A 16,160-nucleotide genomic window follows, 5' to 3' on the forward strand; every position below is an offset into this window, starting at 1 on the left:
AATAAAGAACCTCCAGGCTGCTATAGGAGAGGGCTGTGCACCCCGCGGGCTAGGAGAAGGCTGGGGTACCCAGAAAGACAGAGGGTGTGTCCTGGCAAAAACACAGCCTGCCCCTCACACTGCTAGCCACGGGTGCACTAGGGAAGAAGGGTTCCCTCGAGGGCCTGGGCAGGCACCCCACACCCGCACCCGCGCAGAGGGGGCTGGCCCCGCCCTCTGCGCCCCTGAGCGAGAGCCCTGCCCCCTGCATCCCCGGGACCCCGTTCCCTCCAAGGGCCGGAAAGAGGGCCCCGCGCCCTGTGCATTTCTTAGGGGTCCCCCACCCTGCGCCCTCCGCCACTGAAAAAGGGTCCCCGCTCTGCGCACCCTGGCCCCCGGGGGGACAGCCCCCGTGCTGCACTCCTCGCTCCTCCGGGGGACGGTCCGCGCCCGGCGGCTAGTGCGCCCCGGGCAGGTGGGGGCGGGGGGCTCGTCGAGTGACAGCGCTCGCCTCCCGCAGCCCGCCCGAGCCGCGTCAGGGCAGAGGCGGGGTGGGGCGCGGTTAAAAGGCGCAGCAGGTGGGAGCCGGGGCCTTCACCCGAAGCCCGACGAGAGCCCGACAGCCGGCGGCGCCCGAGCCCGACCTGCCTGCTCAGCCGGAGCGAAGGGCGCCGCCCCGTGCAGAGCCCGCGCCAGGGCCGCCGGCCGCAGAGCAGGTAAGCGGGCGCGGACCGGCGGGGTCGTTCGGGGGGCGAGCGGGCGGCGCCACCTCGGCCCCCCAGCGGAGGAATTTCCTCCAAGAAACCAAAGCAGGTGAGGTCGGCGGCTGGTCCCCACCTCGCCCCTGTCGCTCCTGTCAGGCACCGGATCAGAGCCGGCAGAGCGCCGCCGGGGTGGGTGTCTGGCCGCACGTGGGGCGACCGGGCCCCCCATCTGCCTCCATCCGCGCGTCCCGACCCCGGCCGGACGGCAGTGGGCGCCGCCAGCGATGGACCCTCTCTCTGTACGCAGAGGAACGAGGATGGACTGGTTTGACTTTTACCCCAGCGTGGTCCCCTTTGACTTGTACAACAGGTTTTATGAAGGTTTCATATCGTGTGTCTAAGAGGCCAGAGTGAGGGCCGGTGCCCCTTTCCCCCGTTTCATTTGCTGCGTGTTGGATTTTCTAAGCTTTTGTGGGTCACCGGCGTGTCCCCTTGGATTTGGGGAGAAGAAAGCCATGTCTAGGATGCGGGTTTCAGTTCAGCCAAACCCTCGACTTGGGCCGATGCATAAGTCCCCGGAGAACCTCAGGGTATGGGCTGCGTGATGGGCTTCCGAGAAACTTGTGAAATGCTGATGACAATAGCGTGGACGACAGTAATTAAAAGTAATTGGCGACACATCTTAGTTAAAACGTGCAGGCACCAGAAGGCACTTCCTGTTGGTGAAGAAGACCAGTCCCCGGTGTCACGGGCATCCTGTGTTTCGCAAACGGGGCTGGCCTCCCTTCCTGGGGAGCAGGACGGGTCAGGGTGAGTGTGGCCTGCCCGCAGCTCTGCACTCCCGGAGGGGTTACGGACCTGCAACCAGGCGGGGACACTGGCCCAGCGACCTCAGTGTCCCCTGGGTGGGCGTGCACTCTGTTTAGTGTCTGATTGACTGTAACCGTGCCGGGTTGTTCTTTTCCCTCAAGTAGACTTTATGCCATACAGCTATTTTCTTGCCCCAGTTCTAGCAGAATCTAACCAGTGTTCTAGAAGAAAATGTCCTGCCCCCATGCAGTCTCCTTAGAATTGCAGGGTGCTGCTCAGAACTGCTCCTGTGGAGAGCTTTGTCTGTTGTTTGGATCCAGCAGCGTCTTTGGGGGTGTTGCTTGAAGCTTGCCACGGAGGGGAGGGGGGTTCTGAAGAGAGAACACCAGGGCTCTAGCCTGTCACATAACTGGGGGTGTGGAGGGCGCCTCATTGCCACTGCAGTGACTAAAGCTGGGAAGACGCTGGTCAGTTCACCTGCCCGCTGGTTGTTTTTTAAACAAATTCTGATACAGGTAATGATGACTTTATGCTTTTTTTCTTATGTCTTCTCTTCTGAATTCTGAGTGTTAGGAAGGAAAAGAAGTACAGAAGATTTGGCTAAACAATTTCAGTATGGTGAAAGAAAAATTCTAACTTGTACGCCCTCTTCATGCATCTTTAATTCAATTTGAATATTCCAGGTGCTGTGAGCAGTTTGCATACATTAGTTTAAATGTTAAATGGGATAAAATTGTGGGAAAGTAATTTCTGACCCAAGCTTCTTGGTCTGTGAGGGCATAACCTTCTAATAGCCACCTGCCATAGGTTATGATTTCTGTTTTAGTTGCTTAGTGCATGAGCATAGACCTGGAACCCCAGAGGGCCTGCTCCATTTTTATTCCCAGGGTCATTTAAATATAGTTGAGCTTAAATGTTTGGAAAGGACACAGGTTTGCTTGAATGAACAAACGTATATTGCTAACAAGACCCAGAGAAGGAAAGTTTAACTTAATGGAAATTAATTTTTAACTCTTTGAATTCTTAAATGTTGTAAGAAACACACGTAATTTCATGAGTTGTCCATTTTTACATCTAGACTCCGCAGACAGAAACGTTTCACTTTTATTGAGTTAATTTTGAAAGAAATGAATCCCTGACCCATTGTTATCACTAGCTGTTACTCTATCAGGACAGTTGCTGAAGTTTTTTGTCACTAAATTTAAAAATCAACTATCAGGTTGTCCTTTGGATGACCCGAGATTTCTAGAGACAAAAGAAATCTATTCTTCCTGATTAAAGAAAGAGCCTGAGATTTTTTTTTAAACCACTGATTTGGGGATCAGGGTGTAGCCAGTGTCTCAAACTCTCCCCTGTCCCTTTTTGTTTTGCTCAAGGAGTGGGCTTGAGGCCTCAGATTGGGCGTCACTGTTATTTTGATAGGGAAAGGATCCTTCCAAACAGCACCTTTGATTATTTTGTGTGTTCCAAGTATAGAGCATCGGGAAGCTGGCAATTTCTGAACTGACCTCATAACAGTTCTGGGAATGAAGAAAAGGGACCCACAAAGTTTATTCAGGGGACATATTGTGGGGGGCGGGGGGGAGTTAAAGGAATATGGCAACGGCTACTATTTTTCCCTCAACAGGTGACATCCTCACTGACCGAGCAAAGATTGACATTCGTATCATCACTGTGCACCATTGGCTTCTAGGCACTCCAGTGGGGTAGGAGAAGGAGGTCTGACACGCTCGCAGAGGGAACTTGCCCTCATTCTTCGGGTCTGAAACACTGGCAGTCATTGGAAACAGGACTCAGGTTTGCTTGTTTTGCTTTGACATTGTTTTCCTTTTATCTATGCAGACTCCCCGACTATCCAAAGCTAACTTCGAAATTGGGAGGCACATGTTCCTGTTCTCAGATCTATCAACTATTCCTTAGACGGCCGGGCACGATGGCTCACGCCTGTAATCCCAACACTTTGGGAGGCCAAGGCTGAGGTCAGGAGTTCAAGACCAGCCTGACCAAGATGGCAAAACCCTGTCTCTACTAAAAAAAAAAAAAAAATTAACCAGGTGTGGTGGCATATGCCTGTAGTCCCAGCTACTCAGGAGGCTGAAGCACAAGAATCACTTGAACCCGGGAGGCAGATGTTGCAGTGAGCTGAGATTGCACCATTGCACTCCACCCTGGGCAACAGGGCAAGACTCTGTCTCAAAAAAAAAAAAAAAAAAAAAATTTTTTTTTTTTTTCTAAATGACATTGAAAGGGGAACAGAGCTATCTAGAAAAATATGCTGAGGGGTTACATTCTAACTTTAGGGGCTTTAGTTTTGGTTCTGTCATTAGTGAAATTATAATGGCATAGCTAAATAAGCTAGTTGTGATTAATTTCCTAAGAAGTTTTAAAACAATCAAGAAATTTTATTAGTGCAGTCAAATGCCAATAGATCTAAATTATTTGAACTGTAAAAGGAAAGAACAACCTATCTTCATAATGCTGTGTGGATCCTCAAAAGGAAAGTCCATGGTTTACTTATTTTTAGAGCTAGATATTTCAGACTGGAGCTTTAGTATCAAGAATATAGCATCGGCCGGGCAGGGTGGCTCACGCTTGTAATCCCAGCACTTTGGGAGGCCAAGGCGGGTGGATCACGAGGTCAGGAGATCGAGACCACTATGAAACGCCATCTCTACTAAAAATACAAAAAATTAGCCAGGCTTGGTGGCAGGCGCCTGTAGTCCCAGATACTCAGAGAGGCTGAGGTGGGAGAATGGCCTGCACCCGGGAGGCGGAGCTTGCAGCGAGCCGAGATCACGCCACGGCACTCCAGCTTGGGCAACAGAGCTAGACTCCATCTCAAAAAAAAAAAAAAAATACAGCATCAAGTTCTTCACTATGATTAGATTTACCACAAAACCGAACACAGTTTACCTTTTTAAGTTTAAATGTAATCACATTCTTAGAAGTTAAAGACTGCAGAAGCTAAGCCTATCTATTCTTTCCTTAAAAGACAGCCAGAGAGGCATCAGTTAAAACGAACCTCTCTGATTTCCGAAGAAAGAGTTAATATTTCACTTTGTATTGAAAAAGCTCCTCCCATTGGCTCCAGCCCTCCAGAAGCAGGAGAGGAAAGAGGTACTTTGTTTACTACAGTTGCAAAGGGTCCCAGTGGATGCGATGGTTTTGGAAAGTAATTTGAAATTAGTGACGACTTCACAAATTGAAGTAGCCTTCAAATCTTCTCCAACCAGGAGGGTTTGTGAAAGATTATGCCCTGTGGTTATGTGTTTTTACAACGGAGAACCTGGGGGCTGGCGCTTTCTTTGCCACCCCCAACCCCCAACATCCTTCCTCTGGGCCCCTCTGCAGTCTGTCCGCCCACCCTGTCCACCCACCAAAGTCAGGACAGGAGCAGCCAGTGATGTTGAGTCCTCCTTAAAACTTCCTGAGTCTCCTGCGTTTACCGCCATCCTCCCACAGCTCCTTGAGTGGGAGCGTCTCCTGGGGCAGCCAGGCCTGGCCAGTAATGGCAGCAATGTGCTGGAAATTTGGGGGCTTGGTAACCTGCAGCTGGCCCATCACCCTGGCCTATCTCTTGACACTTGCAAGGGGAACTCTCCTCTTCCTGGCTGTTGGCCTGCAGAGAATGATACGCAGGGCAGATCCCCAGGGCTGGTTGGTGAGCCCCTCAGGGGTGACACAACCTGGAAAAGAATGGGAAGAGCCACTGTCTCACTGTCTTAGTTGGGAAACACCAGCTCAGGGTCACTGAGCACCCAGGGGCAGCCCACTCAGGACTGGGCAGATTCAGAGAGAGGACACAGCCTCTCCCTTGGATCACTTCTGCTGTTAGGAATAACAGGGCATTTGTGGCTCTTGCAGGAGGACGCTCTGAACCAGGAGACTGTCCTGAGTGACCAGGGAGTTAGACACACTTGTATTGGATTTAACCTCATTTTTCTCAGCAAGCTCGGCATCTCCTTTACTTTTCTTCCTTTAAAGGCGTAGCTGGATTGCCGATTTTTAGTACCAGCATTGTGAAGTGCACATTGTGAAAGAGATTATTTTCTGTTCAGTTTTGCTATGTTGATAGAACACTCTCAGAGCGTGTGGCTTGGGGACCCAGAAAAATCCAAAGAAATTTAAAAAGCTACTGCCATTATAATTGTCACTGTTTTTAGAAAAAAAAAAAAAAAAAACAGGGAGAAGCCCAAAGCTGCAGAAGTCAGGGACCCTGCTTCTAGAAAGCGTGGACCATTGTTCTTGGGGGGGAATTGTGACCTCTTGACCTTTTCTATGACTTTAGCCTCTCAGAATCATCCAGGCCATGTTGCCCTCTGGCTCCCTGATCTGTTTGCTTCCTAGAAGGTTGGACCACAGGGGGCCATGGGGTGCCATTGTTCAGGCAGCCTACGGGCTACAGAACCAAGAGAACACAGCTGTCTCACCCGCTGAGTTCTATGGACTTTGAAGTGTTGAAGAAAATGTGAACCATTTTTTGATAAATCAAACTCTTGCTGATTGGGCATTTTGTTGACCAAATTTCAATGGGAGGTCTTTCTTGGTTAATAAGAGAATATCTTCATTTTATAAATAAACAGGACTGACCCCATAGGTGAACAGCTGCTGTAAAATATGTTTAAACATCAAGACATACAAATTTCTTGCTCCTCACTGGTCACATTTTGAAATGCTTTTGAGATAGAACATCAACAATTAGGAAAATGTATTATGCCTTTCATCTGAGAATAAAATTAATTTTACAAATCATATCATTTAACATGAGCTTTTTAAATGGAGCTGCATTTACTGTGGAAATTGGCCATCTCTTTAGGCCGTGAAATATGTTGTATATGAAAGGGAGGCATTAGTACATACACTTTAATTATGCAACGCTGGGACCAGGGCTCCTAGAGGAGTCCCCTGTGCATTACCCCAGCAGACACTCATACAGCCTCTGATGAAATGCTTTAAGGGATGAGAAAACACGGTTTGAAGCGTAGCCCATTTCAATTTTCTTTTCTTTCTTTTTTTTTTTAAGAAACACCTGGCTTGAAAGCAAAAACCTGGCTTTCTGTTAATGCTGAGTGCCAGATCCAGTTCTTAGTCCTAGATCCGCGCAGGCATTGAATCCTCTGCTTCACATTCCAGGGTCGCCGCCCTGTGCCTCAGCATCTTCCTCAAGCTAGTGTTGGTTCTGTTCCCTCGGCTGTGAGGTAACCTCCAGCCTCTTCCATCTGTCCACACACCTGTTGATGCGCCCCCGAGGGCCAGGTCTTTCCTGAAACATGGAAAGAGCCCACCCTTCCAATGTGGGCTGCCCAGGGAGCCCAGCACTCTGTTCCCTTCACACAGCCTGAGCCTGAGTCTCTTTCTCACAACCTTGTGCTGTGGCGCTGATGTCCCGCTGATAAGGATATTCCTCCTAAGGAATACTGATATTCCTGAAGTAAAATGCTGGGCTGCAGTTATTGAAGGAACCATGAAAATACAACCTCCCAAAGATAGGAGAGGCGGCAACAAAGACCACTGTGATTCCAAGACTCCGTGCCATTGCCATTGCCATAGTTGCTACCACTCTTAACAAGAAGTTTAGTGATGCTGTTTTAGAATGTTGCTGGGGGCTCAACAGAAAGCCCCCCAGTTCACACATATACATTTTCTCTTATTTTAAAAATCAAGATATTTGCCTTTCTCCAGGAATTGGGCCCCTCTTTTCATTCTGAATAATAATATTCTGCTCTCCTGTGGAAATGCTTAAAGAATTAAAAATAGAATAACCATGAGATCCAGCAATCCCACATCTAGATACCTAAGAGACTTGAAAGCTGGGTCTTGAAAAAATAATAGTACACCCTCACTCATAGTAGTGTTACAACAGCCGAAGGGTGGAAGCAACCCAGTGCCCACTGATGGATGAATGGGTAAACAAAATGGGGAACATCCATACGGTGGAATAGTATTCGGCCTCCAAAATAAGGAAATCCCGTCACACGCTGCAACATGGATGAACCTCGAGGACATTATGCTGAGTGAAATAAGCCAGTCCCAAAAAGACAAGTGCTGTGGATTTCTACTTCTATGAGGTCTGTAGAGCAGTCAAAATCATAGACACAGAAAGTAGAATGGTGGTTGCTGGGGGCTGGGGAGGGGGGAATGGAGAATTGTTGCTTAATATTAATACCCAACCAAGGGCAAAAAAAAACAATTTCTCAGAAAGCCAACTGAACTAGGAGTCAGACTTTTCCAACAGGTCTGCTGACTTTCGAAGTCTACAAAAGATGCTGCCTTGGGGCACACAGTAGCACCCCACTCTGAGGCCAAGGCACTCCTGGGTGGGGAGAGGCTGCCTCCATTTACCCAACTGCTTCCAAGAGCAGCCAGCGTAATGCAGAGGGGCAGGTGTGTGGGCCAGAGCGTGAGCTCCAGGGGGCTGGCCCGATAGGGGGAGGCTGACAGGTGTCCCTCGCCCATTCAGGGATAAGAAAGTCTAAGACAGGTGAACAGAAGGACTTTGGTGACTCCCTCATGCCCTGACAGCCTGTGAAAAAATGCCTGAGTGAATTACTCTGGGGAGAGGTCTTTTACTTTCTGAAAATTTTCAAAGGGTCCATGATACCTCCTTTTATTTTTCAAAGGAGAATGCTGACCAATTCTGTAGTCTTCTGTGGCAGTGTAGGCTAAGAAGGCAGCTGTTTGAATTCTAGCAGAAGTGTCCATAGCTGTAAAGTCCTTTTTCTCTCGGGATATAGAATCAGTGCATTAACAGAGAAGGAGGCACTGGGTGGCAGGGGCAGCAGATCCCCTCCTCGGCTGCCCCTGGCGCGAACAGGACCCACTGGGGAGGCAAAGCCAACGTGGGCTTGGTTATACTGAAGATATGTTGGAGAACAATGGAGCAATCTTTATAGAAGATTATGAGTCTCTCTTAGAAGAGGCTTTCTCAGTAGTTGACAATATTAAATTTCCTAAGAACACATGAGTATGGCAGATGATGTTATTCAAGCTAGAATTAAGTATAAATATATTGTATAAAGTAAGCTAATAAGTATTTTGTTTTTTCCCTTCTTAGTCTTTTGGGTGAACTAGAATATGTCATTCCAATGAAAGGTTTTTTTCCCCTGAATAAGCTATTTAATGAATAAAATCTACTGCGGAAGCTTGGTGAGCCCTTGGAGAAAGCCAATCTGGTGTAACAGATCAGACAGTGATTAAAAGGGAGCTTGGAAATGAATTAGTTTACCTGTGTTCCTGGATTAATGCAAACAACAATCTAATATACGATCTGAATTTAGTTGAATCAAGATGATCCTAACCCCTCTTCCAAAAAGTTGTTTCTGACCAAAAATATGATTTTATTTTATTTTTATTTATTTATTTTTTTTGAGACAGAGTCTCGCTCTGTCGCCCAGGCTGGAGTGCAGTGGCGCCATCTCGGCTCACTGCAAGCTCTACCTCCCTGGTTCATGCCATTCTCCTGCCTCAGCCTTCCAAGTAGCTGGGACTACAGGTGCCCACCACCACGCCTGGCTAATTATTTTTCGTATTTTTAGTAGAGATAGGGTTTCACCTTGTTAGCCAGGATGATCTCGATCTCCTGACCTCATGATCTGCCCGCCTCGGCCTCCCAAAGTGCTGGGATTCCAGGCATGAGCCACCGAGCCCGGCCAAACATGAGAATGCTTTCAGGGTGAGCATTCCTTTTCAGAAAACCTCGGACTAGCAGGGCAGGGAGTTGAAGTTGTAAAATATCACAGCCTACCTTAAAATAAAGTTGGCTTCAGTCTGTAATATCACTGTGTCACTTTCCCAAGGCCTCTTCCACTAATAAACCTTTGCCCGCTTTTGTCTGTTTAGGGATAAACCAGCACAATGGATTGGGGGACCCTGCACACTTTCATCGGGGGTGTCAACAAACACTCCACCAGCATCGGGAAGGTGTGGATCACAGTCATCTTTATTTTCCGAGTCATGATCCTCGTGGTGGCTGCCCAGGAAGTGTGGGGTGACGAGCAGGAGGACTTCGTCTGCAACACACTGCAACCGGGATGCAAAAATGTGTGCTACGACCACTTTTTCCCAGTGTCCCACATCCGCCTGTGGGCCCTCCAGCTGATCTTCGTCTCCACCCCAGCGCTGCTGGTGGCCATGCATGTGGCCTATTACAGGCATGAAACCACTCGCAAGTTCAGGCGAGGAGAGAAGAGGAATGAATTCAAAGACATAGAGGACATTAAAACGCAGAAGGTTCGGATAGAGGGATCGCTGTGGTGGACGTACACCAGCAGCATCTTTTTCCGAATCATCTTTGAAGCAGCCTTTATGTATGTGTTTTACTTCCTTTACAATGGGTACCACCTGCCCTGGGTGTTGAAATGTGGGATTGACCCCTGCCCCAACCTTGTTGACTGCTTTATTTCTAGGCCAACAGAGAAGACCGTGTTTACCATTTTTATGATTTCTGCGTCTGTGATCTGCATGCTGCTTAACGTGGCAGAGTTGTGCTACCTGCTGCTGAAAGTGTGTTTTAGCAGATCAAAGAGAGCACAGACACAAAGAAATCACCCCAATCACGCCCTAAAGGAGAGTAAGCAGAATGAAATGAATGAGCTGATTTCAGATAGTGGTCAAAATGCAATCACAGGTTTCCCAAGCTAAACATTTCAAGGTAAAATGTAGCTTTGTCATAAGGAGACTTCTGTCTTCTCCAGAAGGCAATACCAACCTGAAAGTTCCTTCTGTAGCCTGAAGAGTTTGTAAATGACTTTCATAATAAATAGGCACTTGAGTTAACTTTTTGTAGGATACTTGCTCCATTCATACACAACGTAATCAAATATGTGGTCCATCTCTGAAAACAAGAGACTGCTTGACAGGGAAGCATTGCAGTCACTTTGACAGGTTCCTTTTAAGTGGACTCTCTGACAAACTGGGTACTTTCTGAAAATTTATATAACTGTTGTTGATAAAGAACATGTATCTAGAAATTGATACTTTTATTAGGAAAAGATATTTTTATAGGCTTGGATGTTTTTAGCTCTGACTTTGAATTTATATAAAGTATTTTTATAATGACTGGTCTTCCTTACCTGGAAAAACATGCGATGTTAGTTTTAGAATTACACCACAAGTATCTAAATTTGGAACTTACAAAGGGTCTATCTTGTAAATATTGTTTTGCACTGTCTGTTGGCAAATTTTTGAACTGTCATGATACACTAGAGGTGGAAAGTGTTCATTGCACAATATATTTTTACTGCTTTCTGAATGTAGATGGAACAGTGTGGAAGCAGAAGGCTTTTTTAACTCATCCATTTGCCAATCATTGCAAACAACTGAAATGTGAATGTGATTGCCTCAATAAAGCTCGTCCCCATTGCTTAAGCCTTCACATGCCTTGTGGTTTCTGTTGCATCTGGGTAGCTTGCAGCCAACCCTCGTGGTATGATGAGCGGGCTGGGTGCTTTTGCTGGAAAGGCCACCAGTTACTGTGGGTGGAGGGGCCTGGAACTTCAACAGGGATACTTGCATCCTCCCTGCAAATGGGCAGAGGCTAAGTTTAGCAGCCTACAGAGCACTCAGCTTGGAGGGGGCCACTTGTACGACACTAGGATGATGTCCTCAGGGTCAGTTCATCCCAGAAAGAGAGGAGGTTAGGGAAGTCTTAAGCCTTCATCCCATGTGACTGAGAAAAGCACCCACAGTTTGGCATCCAGAGGTGGGAAACCTCTTTCCCCCCAAGGATTTCCAGATTGGACACAAATGCCATTAGTATGGGTGTGGGTGAGGCAGGTGCAGACTGATCACTGCTGGGAGCAATGGCACACCCGTGAACTCACTCCCGGCATAAAGGGACATAGCATGATCCACCACCCATGGGGACATCCAGTGAACGGTGAACACAGATGTGGGCTTGGTGTGGCATGCTGATTCCTCCAGGACCTCCTTCAAAAACTCCCGGCATAAAGGGACATAGCATGATCCACCACCCATGGGGACATCCAGTGAATGGTGAACACAGATGTGGGCTTGGTGTGGCACGCTGATTCCTCCAGGACCTCCTTCAAAAACTTGCTCCAGAGAAACAAAAATACTCTTCTCATTTTCTTTAGTCTAAAGCAAACCTCAAAATATTTCAGCCATAAATATTTTAGTACCAATCTATAAACACCAAGGACTAAGCTTTTAAAGCAAAATCACAATTTCATCATCACACTAAACCAATCAAGTTGGCATTCATAATCCCTGCTTTTCCTGGGATGTTCCTTTCTTTTTATTTTATTTATTTATTTTTATTTTTATTTTTTGAGACAGAGCCTCACTCTGTAGCCCAGGCTGGAGTGTAGTGGCACAATCTTGGCTCACTGCAACCTCTGCCTCCTGGGTTCAAACGATTCTCATGCCTCAGCCTCCCACATAGCTGGGATTACAGGCGTGTGCCACCATGCCCGGCTAATTTTTATATTTTTAGTAGAGATGAGCTTTCACCGTGTTGGCCAGGCTGGCCTCCAACTCCTGGCCTCAAGTGATCTGCCCTCCTCGGCCTCCCAAAGTGCTGAGATTAAAAGTGTGAGCCACCGTGTCCAGCCCTGTTCCTTTCTTTTTAAATCACTGGTTGTATGGGTATCGCATGAAGCACACAGGAAGTGGGGAAGATCAGGGGCAAATAACACAGCCTTGGCAATAATCCCAGTATGAATGGAGGAGGCATCTTCTCCCCACCTCTCCTCCAGGACTGCTGCAGTTGGCGCCTCCGTTCTCTCTCTCCTTTTTTAAACAAGAAACTGAGGTAAAATGGATATACACAGAACTGCACATATTTAAAGTGCCCAATTTGATGGGTTTGGACCTATGGAAACACCCGGAATACCCAGCACCACAATCGGGGTAATAAACATACCCATCACCTGCAAAAGGCCCCTGTGTTGCATTGTTTTTTGCAGTAAGAACATTTAACATGAGAACTATCCTCTTAACGTATTTTGGAATGTGCAATACATATTGTTCACTATGGGCAGGATGCTGTGCAGAAGATCTCTGGAACATATTCTTCCAGCATAACTGAAACTTTATATCCATTGAATAATAATTCCCCATTTCCTTAAATCCACACCCCTCCCCATCCCTGGAAACTGCCGTTGGATTCTTTGCTACTCAGAGTTTGACTGTTTTAGATGCTCACATCAGTACCATCAGGAATATTTACCTTTCTGTGCCTGGCTTATTTCACTTAACATAATGTCCTCTGGGTTCATCCATGTTGCCGCAGATGGCAGGATTTTCTTCTTTTTTAAGGCTGAATAATATTCCATTGTATGGATATAACATACTTTCTGTCTTCATTTATCTGTCAAAATTACCATATCACCTTACACCTGTTAGCAAGGCTATTCTCAAAAAACAAAACAAAACAGAAACAAAGGATGAGTGTTGGTGAAGATGTGGGGAAAATGCAGCTCTCATGCACTGTTAGGAATGTAGAAGGGTGCAGCATTATGGAAAGCAGGATAGAGGCTCCTTAAAATATTAAAAGTAAAATGGCCAAAAGATCCAGAATTGCACTTTTGGGTATATGCCCAAAAGAGTTAAAACCAGGATCTTAAAGAAATACTTGCACACCTGTGCTCATTGCAGCATGATTCACAATGGACAGGATATGGAAACAACCCTCCTCTCTCTTTCACTTTCAATCTCTTCATCTTTAGTTTCTTTCTACTCTTTAACCTCTCTAAAAGCTCCTTCCCTCTTGAGCTACAGCCTTGTCTCTCCATATCCTGCCATCAAGATTCTGAGAATGGCAGGCACTTACTTCCTCTTTCCCCACCTATTCCATAGCAATGAATCTGGGCCCACCTTCACCACTGAACTGAAGCCATTATCAGCACCAATGACTTTCTGAATGCCACATCTGATGGCTTCTTCTCAGGTGTGTCCTTCCAACAATTCTTTTAAAAATCTTTTACTGGATGGACAGGGTAGTTTGCGCCTTAATCCCAACATTTCATGAGGCCAAGGCAGGAGGATCGTTTAAGGCCAGGAGTTTGAGACCAGCTTGGATTCTTTCGTACAGCAAGCCCCAGTCTCTACAAAAAAAAAAAAAAAAACTTGCAATCCCAACTACTCAGGAAGCTGAGGTGGGAGGATCGCTTGAGACCGGGAGATTGAGGCTACAATGATCTATGATCACGCCCCTGCACTCCAGCCTGGATGATAGAGCGAGACCTTATCGCAAAAAAATTAAAAATTAAATAAAACTAATATTTTACTGGATTCCCACATACAGCCCAACCTAACCATGGTTCTCCTGCCCCACCTCCACCTGCCCATCTATCTCCTGCACTGGCTTCTCTTCCTCTTTCCATCCTCAGGTGAAGTTACCCCAAGAACCTTTTATTACTCACCCTGCACTCTTCCTCAGCAATCTTGTTTATCTGCACAATTACCCTATGAGATATTAGCCTCATTTTACAGACAAAGACACTGAGGTCAGAAAGGTTGAATAGAGGCCGGGTGCGGTGGCTCATGCCTGTAATCCCAGCACTTTGGGAGGCCAAGGCGGGCAGATCACTGAGGTCAAGTGTTTGAGACCAGCCTGGCCAACATGGTGAAACTCCATCTCTACTAAAAATACAAAAATTAGCTGGGTGTGGTAGCGGGCGCCTGTAATCCCAGCTACTCGGGAGGCTGAGGCACAAGAATTGCTGGAACCCGAGAGGCAGAGGTTGCAGTGAGCCGAGATCACGCTATTGCACTGCAGCCTGGGTGACAGAGTGAGACTCAGTCTCAAAAAAAAAAAAAGAAAGAAAAAGAAAGGAAAAGAAAAAAAGAAAGAAAGAAAGAAAGAGAAAGAAAGAAAGAAAGGAAAAAAAAGAAAGAAAGAGAAAGAAAGGGAAAAAAAGAAAGAAAGAAGAAGAAAGAAAGAAAGAAGAAAGAAAGAAAGAAAGAAAGAAAGAAAGAAAGAAAGAAAGAAAGAGAAAGAAAGAAAGAAAGAAAGAAGAAAGAAAGAAAGAAAAGAAAGAAGAAAGTCTGAGTAGCTTGAGCAAGGTCACACAGCTAATAAGTAGCAGAGCCAAGATTCACAGCCGTTCTGACCATCTCTAAAGCCAATGGCCTCCCCACCACGTTGCCCTGCCCCAGGCACTAGAACCCCATGTAGCGTCTAATGTAAAGACACCTACATACCCACTACCCAGCTCCACAATGCCCTGCTTGCAGCCATTCACTCTCCTGGTGGACCTCACCTGCTTCTCCCTCGCTCTGGATTATTCTGAAGCAAATACCAGACAGAACGTCATCCGAAATATTTCAGTATGGATCTTTTAAGAATACAGACTAATCTTTCAAAAAAGCTCAATGTCACCATCACACTAAAAACTACAGCCAGTGTTCACTGACTGTCCTGTAAGTGTTTCATTCTTTTTTTTTAATTATTATTTGGAGATAACTGTAGATTTACATGCAGGCATAAGAAACAATGCAGAGATCCCATGTGCTGTTTGCAGTTTCCCTGGTGGTAATTTTTGCAAAACTGTAGTGTAAGATCCCAACCAGGAAACTGACATCGATACTGTCAAGATACAAAACATTTCCATCACCATAAGGACCCCTCATGCTGCCTTTTATACCCGCACCCAACTCCTTCCCGTCCCACCTACCATCTCCTTCTTAAGTCCTGGCAAACACTCATCTGCTCATTATTTCTATAATGTGTCATTTAAAGAATGTTATATACAAGGAATCAAGCAGTATGTAACCTTTTGAGATTGGTTACATGTTGACTGTTTCTGGTTTTTTACTTATATGAATAATATGAATGTTCCTGTAAAGATTATTCGGTGAATGAAAGTTTTCATTTTCTATGATAAATGCCCAGACATCCAATTGCTAGGCCTTATGGTAGCTGCATTGTTTGCTTTTAAGGAAACTGCCAAAATGTTCTCCAGAGTAGCTGCCCCATTTTACAATCCCACCAGCAATGGAAGAGCAATCTAGTTTTTCCTCATCCTCACCAGCATTTGGTACTGTCACTATTTTTTATTTTATACATTCTGACTGGTGTGCTTAGCTCGCATTTCTCTAGTTGCATTAGCTGAAGTTGAACGTCTTTTCATGTGCTTATTTGCCATCTCTGTATCCTCTTCCTGTCTTTAGTCCATGTTCTAAATGGATTGTTTGTCTTCCTACTGTTGACCTTTGATAGTTCTCTATGTATTCTAGGCACTGGTTTGGACAGATAAGTGGTTTGCAAATATTTTTTCACTTCGTGGCTTTAAAACAAATTAAACACATCTCTGTAGCTTTTATTTTCATCTTCTTAACAAGGTCTTTGAAGAACAAAAGTTTTTCACTTTAATGAAGCACAATTTATCAATTTTCTCTTTTATGGATAGTGTTTTTCAGAACTCTTTGCCTAGCCCTTGATCCTGAAGACTTTCTCCTATGTTTTTCTAAAAGTTTTATAGCTTTACGCTGTATATTTAAGTCTGTGACCCATTTTGAGTTAAATTTTAGATAGGATCTGAGACTTAAGTTGGGGTTCATTTTTTTGCATGTCGATGTCCAGTGGCTCTGGCACCATTTGATAAGAAAGCAATCTCTTCTCCATTTAAGTTTCTTTTGCATCTTCATCAAAAACCAGTTGGGCATGTTTGTATGGGTCTAGTTCTGGGTTCTCTGTTCTGATCC

General features: G+C 45.9%; 1 protein-coding gene across 2 annotated transcripts; it reads left to right on the top strand.

Annotated features, from left to right (window-relative positions):
- Positions 1-569: 569 nt before the first annotated feature.
- On the top strand, positions 570-10,866 carry GJB6 (gap junction protein beta 6). Of its 2 annotated transcripts, none has more exons than XM_055244654.1 (3): positions 570-695; positions 3,121-3,290; positions 9,333-10,866. In XM_055244654.1, the coding sequence occupies exon 3, from the start codon at positions 9,348-9,350 to the stop codon at positions 10,131-10,133; it is 786 nt and encodes a 261-aa protein (XP_055100629.1). In that variant the 5' UTR covers positions 570-695; positions 3,121-3,290; positions 9,333-9,347; the 3' UTR covers positions 10,134-10,866. The 2 variants fall into 2 exon arrangements, with proteins under 2 accessions (XP_055100629.1, XP_055100628.1); XM_055244653.1 differs by lacking the exon at positions 570-695 and adding an exon at positions 1,896-2,008.
- Positions 10,867-16,160: the final 5,294 nt, after the last annotated feature.

The sequence above is a fragment of the Symphalangus syndactylus genome, chromosome 15 (assembly GCF_028878055.3).
Source record: "Symphalangus syndactylus isolate Jambi chromosome 15, NHGRI_mSymSyn1-v2.1_pri, whole genome shotgun sequence".
NCBI classification, from domain to species: Eukaryota; Metazoa; Chordata; class Mammalia; order Primates; family Hylobatidae; genus Symphalangus; species Symphalangus syndactylus.